This window comes from Trichosurus vulpecula, chromosome 9 (assembly GCF_011100635.1).
Source record: "Trichosurus vulpecula isolate mTriVul1 chromosome 9, mTriVul1.pri, whole genome shotgun sequence".
NCBI lineage: Eukaryota > Metazoa > Chordata > Mammalia > Diprotodontia > Phalangeridae > Trichosurus > Trichosurus vulpecula.
This window is the reverse complement of record NC_050581.1, coordinates 123738830-123745366: the sequence shown is the minus strand read 5'-3', so window position 1 is coordinate 123745366 and position 6537 is coordinate 123738830. Positions and strand designations below refer to the sequence as shown.

General features: G+C 44.2%; 1 protein-coding gene across 1 annotated transcript in view; it reads right to left on the bottom strand.

Annotated features, from left to right (window-relative positions):
- The window catches only part of ITIH3 (inter-alpha-trypsin inhibitor heavy chain 3), a 30420-nt gene continuing 23883 nt past the window's right edge, over positions 1–6537 (bottom strand). Inside the window, exons 16-22 of the mRNA XM_036738684.1 lie at positions 6369–6395; positions 6070–6117; positions 3590–3703; positions 2701–2905; positions 1687–1859; positions 566–677; positions 1–212 (exon numbers count right to left, since the gene is read on the bottom strand). Of these exons, the coding sequence (XP_036594579.1) occupies positions 62–212; positions 566–677; positions 1687–1859; positions 2701–2905; positions 3590–3703; positions 6070–6117; positions 6369–6395 (830 nt within the window). The 3' untranslated portion in view covers positions 1–61. The remainder of the gene's footprint in view (positions 213–565; positions 678–1686; positions 1860–2700; positions 2906–3589; positions 3704–6069; positions 6118–6368; positions 6396–6537) is intronic.

Sequence of the window (6537 nt, the reverse complement as noted above, 5' to 3'; positions counted from 1 at the left end):
CAAAAGGCCAAACCACTCTTTATTGCTCTCTTGGAGTCCAGTCTTTTGCCTTTTTGTCTGATTAGAAGTTAGTTGGACTGTGGTAGAATAGGGTAGGCACAATGTAGTCAGTGTGGACGCCGTCAATCAGCCCAGATCCATTGTCATGGACAAACCAGCAGGAGACCTTGGTGCCGTGCCCAGAGTCCATCCTATAGTCTTTCTGTGAGCCCCTGGGAAGAAAAATGATCAATTGTAAAATTGATCAAGGTTGTGAGATATCAGGGTCATATACAAAAAAGTGGATCTGTCCAGGGGAGGGATTTAAGGGATCCTGTGTTGTGGTCTGATCCCAGCGCAGGATAGCAGAAGCATGAGCCCCTTGACCTTCGTTCTGGGGCTCAGACGTCTCCATGGACCATACATGCCTCCATGGCCTCTCACTGAAAGGAACCCCAAAGAAACCCCTAAACCATGAAAATAGTGATCTAGAGGCCTCATAGCAAATTCTGTGTGGCCCAAGGGACAGTCATCAGAAATGCACAGGATCTATAGGAGAATTAGGTTTTTAGGAGATCCTAATTACCAGGTGACTATCAGCTTGTGGTTTTTCACTATCATTGTGGCATCTGGCTTCTTGGGGTCAGAGCCTGGCCGGACATCAAAAACTTCAAAGTCGAAAGGGTGAAAGAATTGTCCTAGAAAGAGGAAAGTTCACAGTATCAAAACCTATGTTATTTCCCTAAAATGTCCATTTTGGTACGATAGGTAAAATGCTAGCCTAGGAGGCAAGAGAACTCTATACTCATGGCTCTACCAGATCTGCTGTACGATCTTGGGTATGTGACTTCACTTTTCTGAGCTCTTATGTCCTCATCTATAAAATGAGGAATAATATTTTTCCCCACCTGGCTCTCCAGGATGTGAGAATCAAATGAAATATGGTCATAAATGTGGTTTGGAAATGAGCACATTATGTAATTAATTACATAATAATTAATTAATAATAATTATGTAAATAATTAATTAGTACTTAAGTGGTATCATAATTGTCATTATTATTATTTGGGGGGTGTTCCAAATAATATTCTTTCAAAAGTAGTATTATCATAGCAATAACAGTATTTTAAGGATCTGTGATTTTAACAAAGTGGCTGCTTCTTCCATGGATGACAATTGCAACCCCTTTCAACATCTTAGTAGATAGTTTTCATGGTTACTGTGGCTGAAAACAAAAGTCATCATTTGGGGGCCAACCGACTTTTCCAAACTCAAGTTGAACAACAAGCACAGTCCAACAGTAGGACAGTATTCAAAGCCTCCCTCCTTCAGTAGAGCTTTTCAGAATTTGTGATCCACCAGCACAGCCTTTGAGAGCCCATCATGATGAATTACTGGAGGAGATTTTTGTGTGATCATAATTATCATTACTTGCAAATGATGCGAGTAATAACAGAAGACTATTTCAAACTCAGCACTTGGATCCTCCTAAAACAGGAGTTCTTAACCTGAAGTTTGTGAGTTTTAAATGTATAGCTCTGATAACTCTATTTTAATATAATTGGTTTCTCTTGTAATCCTATGTATTTTGTGCATTTAAAAACATCATTCTGAAAAGGGGGGCATAGGCTTCACCAGATTGCCCAAGGGGACCATGATGTAAAAAATGTCAAGGACATTGGCTCTAAAGAATGCTCAGACTCATACCCAGCAGTCCATGTGTCTTTGTTGACATCCGATGACTGTCAACTGTATATAGACCAAGGAAGTCCTGGTGGATAGGATGTTTCTTCCACACCTCATGTAAGACGATCACAAAGGTGACTCCATCTCCAATTGAGACCACCATGTTTTTCTTCTTGTTTATGGTCACTGACAAACTGAAAAACAAAAAGGATTTGGCATGTATTGAGGGGGATGGTCACCAGACACTTTCTGAAGTCTAATTCAGGGGAAGCAATAGCACTGAATTAAAGATAGAGCTGGGTACAAATAGAATCCATGGAAACCTTCTGAGATCACCTTAGAGTGAAAATGTCCATCCTGCATGAGACACAGGTGCACAACGAGTTCAGTTAAGGGATTTGTTTGAGAGTTGGCCTGGGGATCAGAAGACAATTTGACCTCTTTCTCTGGGTCACTTTCCCTTTCTAGGCCTCATGATAATAATACCAAGGCAGGATAATAGTCCCTGCCCTGACCATTTCACAGGGTTGTAGTGAGTCTCAGCTAGTATTCTAGATTTCCTGCAAATGCAGGAAATTATTATTTTTGTTATTTTGTTGTTGTCATGTGGTTATCATTTTCCAATCTTCAGCTTCATCTATTACTTTTGTCAGAACCAGAAAAGTTCCTTTGGACCACCCCTTTAAATCTGTCTCTGATGAGACCATTTAAGAATCAGTCCCTAACACCCCAGCTCCTCATCTGGGATCTACCCTCCAGGGACTTGCCCAAACCCTTCTGAAAGTGGCTGTATTTTCTGTTTGTACTGCTGCTCAGAGTATAATTTGGGGTTATTTCCTAAAGATAGCTCTGTTGACCTTGGGTAAGTGTTGGGTCTCAGTTTACTCATTTGTAAGATAGAGAAGCTCAGCTTGATGTTTATCTTGGGCTCCATCCAGATCTAAGGTTCTATGATCTATAGCTTATTTTTTTTCTTTAGGGATCGTTCGGGGTTTCTGGAAGGCCAGGCTCTGAGTCATTTGGAAAATCATTTACCCATTCTGTGTGATTGTGACTGTGTCCATCCAGGTAAAGCTGGTTCTCCTGCCTCCACTCCACAGGGTGATCTTCTGTGGTGTCACTTCAATCTGCAAGTCCATTTGAGGGTCAACGATCCCAAGTCTCCCAAAGTATGACTTCTTTTTCTTTGTTTCTGAACTGGGATCCTTTTCTCCAATGATCTCCCCATTCACTGTGATGCCTGGGCAGCAGTGGAATGAGGAGTATGAGTGAGTGAACTGAGGTCCTCAGCATTTGACCCTAGGCTGTCTTCCAGAGATAGTAACTCTTCTCCAACGGCAGACTTACCCCTAACTCTGGCCTCAAACTGACACCTGATCTCTGCCTAACTTGTACAAGTTGTTGGCATATTGTCTGCCCAGAGTTTTTGCCCCTTTTTATATCCCCAGTGTTTAGTATTGTGCCTGACACGTAGTAGGTGCTTAATAAATGTTTATTGACTGACTGACTGGCCACAGACAACCCTGACTCTAACCCTCAATTTACTTCTAACCTAGAAACCAAACTGACTCATGGAAAGGGCGCTGAGTCCCAGGTCAGATGACTGAATCTTCAGTCTTGTCTCTGACATTACCTATGTGACCCCAAGTATGTCAAATGAGATAACATGTATAAAGCACTTTGTAAACGTTAAAGCCCTACTAAGCACTAGCTATTATTATTATTGGCATGTCATTTAACCATCGTAGGGCTCAGCTCCCTCCACTTAGTAACGGGACTGGACTAGATGACCCAGATGCCCTCAGAGGGGCCCTGTTATTGTCAGCTGATACGGGGCAGCCTCCTCTACAGCTGTCCAATGGATCATATCAGAAGCATACATGTGGTCTGTCTGTCCCCCGCCTTCCTCTGCCTCAGTTCCCACCTGTGTCTGGGTCCCGGATGAGATTCAGCACCACTCCTGGCTGTACATCGATGTTGAAGCAGAGAGCACCATCCTTCTGGGGCACTTCAATGATAAAGTGTGGATCTCCATCCACTGCCAGGACATGGTAGATAGAACATGGGTTAGACACTTGGGAGGGTCAGGGCACAAGGCTCTTGACCAGCATTATCGTGTTGGAGCCTCATGACAACCACAAGAGGGAGGCAATATGGGTACTATTATAACCATTTTCCAGACACAGAAGCTGAGACTCTGAGATGTTACTTGACTGCACCGTCAAGAAGTATCAGAAACAATATTTGAAACTAGGTCGTTCCTGACTCCAAGTCCAGCAATCTCTCTGCTGTACCACTCAGCCTCTCAAAGGCCCTGATGTGGGTCTATGGTTCCAGCTTTGCCCCGGGATGGTACTGAGGGTCATTGTTCTGGAGGGGGTTGCAATTTTCATGGAATAGGAAGATCTTCCCCATCCATTAACAGGCCCATGACCTGCTTTGAGCTCTGGCCCAGCTCACAGCTGTAATACATCCCAAGTCACAGAGCCTATTGGGGAAGGGAACTTGTTTATGGGGAGGCTTGCCTATAGGAAGGCTTTCACATCTTTTGATAATGTCTAATTAGGCACTGAGTCACGAGGGTTGTGATACCTTCTGGCTCTGAGAAGTGTATGTATACTCTGAGGTGGTATTTTGACTTGGGGGTTCACTTATAAGAAGGATCTTATGATTCCCTGGACGGGACTCTGAGTAGCTGTTTTGTTAAGAGCCCCTGACTACCCAGAGGTCTGTGATCCCTGGATCCAGTGGTGTATGTAAAATATATAGCAATATTGCTTTGGTTAGGCAGCTGGAACCCTGTCTGTTGATCTTTGTGCTTGTATTTTTCTCTGCTTGTATCTTCTCTGACATTCAGGGTGCTGACTTTTGCCCTGAACTAATGAATGTGATTAAAGAAGATTGTCGACCCCTTTAAAAGTTATTTTTCCTTTAAAAGCAGATGAAAGAACCTATGCTAGCAGGCCATCCTGGGTATGCTAGGGTGCTTGCTGCTCCAGGGATAAGGGCTTTACCAGCCTGGGGTCACTGGTAACATAGGACAACCCAGCTTTTGGTTCACTTCTGTCTTTAGTTAGGTGGTACCATAGTACACAGAGTGCTGGGCCTGGAGTCAAAATCCTGAGTTCAAATCCTGGGTTCCAGAGTGCTGGGCCTGGGTTCAAATACAGCCTAAGTCATTAGCCACCTACCCTGGGAAAGTCACTTAACCTTTCTGCCTCAGTTTCCTCATCTGTATGATGAAGGTATTAATAGCTTATTCCTCCCAGCATGGTTGTGAGGATCGGATAACAATGATTGTAAAGTGCTTAGCACAGTGCCTGACTCACAGTAAATGTTAAATAAATGCTATTATCATTATTCACTCGGATATTGGGGGTAGGAGAATGCTTCATGTTTTATACTATTTTTAATCTAAAATATAATACCTGAATCTTCCCTCCTTGCTTCTCTCTCTCCCTTCCCCCTTCTCTTTGCTCCTTCTCTGGTGCTCCCCCTCCCCCTCTTTTTCCCATCTCTCCCCTCCTTCACATAGGGTTTCTTTGTAACTCTTCCTTTGTTTCCTTCTGACTCCTATGTTCCTAAAAAAAACTTCCATGTTTCATAAAAAAATAGGTTTTTATTATATGAATGATACTGTGCGTCATAATGAACCAAAGAAAAGATAAAACCGAACCAGTTGTCATCCTGCAGAAGCTACCAATCTAATGTAGGGTGGCTTACAGTTTAATGGCCACCCCCCCCCATAGCTCTGATAGGAGCTCTCTGCTACGAGAGAGGTACAAAGCCCTGTGGGGGGCTCAGCTAATCTTTTCTGGGGCCTCCTGTACCTCTTCCTCCCTCCCAGTGGAGGGAACCACTTCCTCCCAGCCTCTTCCCCAACTGTTTCTTCCCCTCATCTCCCTTCCCGTCTCTCTGGACCTCCTCTTCATCTTCATCTCTCCCAGAACTTCTCCCTAGTCACCCTTCTTTCTCTATCAGCTTTCCCCATCCCTAAGACCTCTCACCCAAAGCCTTCTTCCCTTTCATCCCCCGAGGTCTCTTTCCTATGGTTTCTCCCATGGGCCATCTTTTTCTCCCAACCTCTTTCTTTGAGATTCCTCTCCTCAGGCTTCCAAATCTCTCCCGCTCTGGGTGTCTCTTCCTCCTCTCTGACCAAGAGTTTCTCCCCTTAACTTCCCTTCAGACCTCAATCTACCTCTGCCCTCAAATCACCTTCCCTTTCCTCTAGGCTTCTTCAACCTTATCCCTTCCCCCAGAGCCCTTTCCGCTAGCTCCCTATGTGTGTGCTCTTTTGTCCCTAAGTTTCTCATGCTGGCCCAGAGAGAGGAAGGAGTTTTCTCAGGGGACTAGTGCTGGTGCTGGTGCTGGGATCCAAGCCCTTAGAGAAGACTTGAGGCTCACCAAAGTAGTAGGGGTTGGATGGAGGCTGGTAATTGAGTTGGGTTGCATCTGAAAAGGCAAAAAGGAGGAAAAGCGCAGCATTACATGAGGAAGGCTTGGTCCCCAAGCAGAGTGTTGACATTAATGCCCAGACTTGGATGCTTAAGAAAACATTGTTTTTACAAATTTTTGAGAGATGAATATCCTTTGATAGCTCGTGTGCCTCCCCACCCATCCCACCCTCAGCCTTGGTCACTAACTTTTTTAGAAAAATCATTTATTTAATCCTAGTCCTAATATTGGCAGAATAGGATACTCACAGGCATGGGAGATTTGATCAGCCTTCACTGTAAAGAAAAGATAAGACAGCTGTAAGCAGTTTTTAGAGCTTTACTCCAGGCCTCATGGTCCACCCTTGGGTCTGTCTACCAGGACTCTCTATGATCCCTTCAAAGTTGGGACTTGGGCCAGACCATTGGAGCTAAGGTA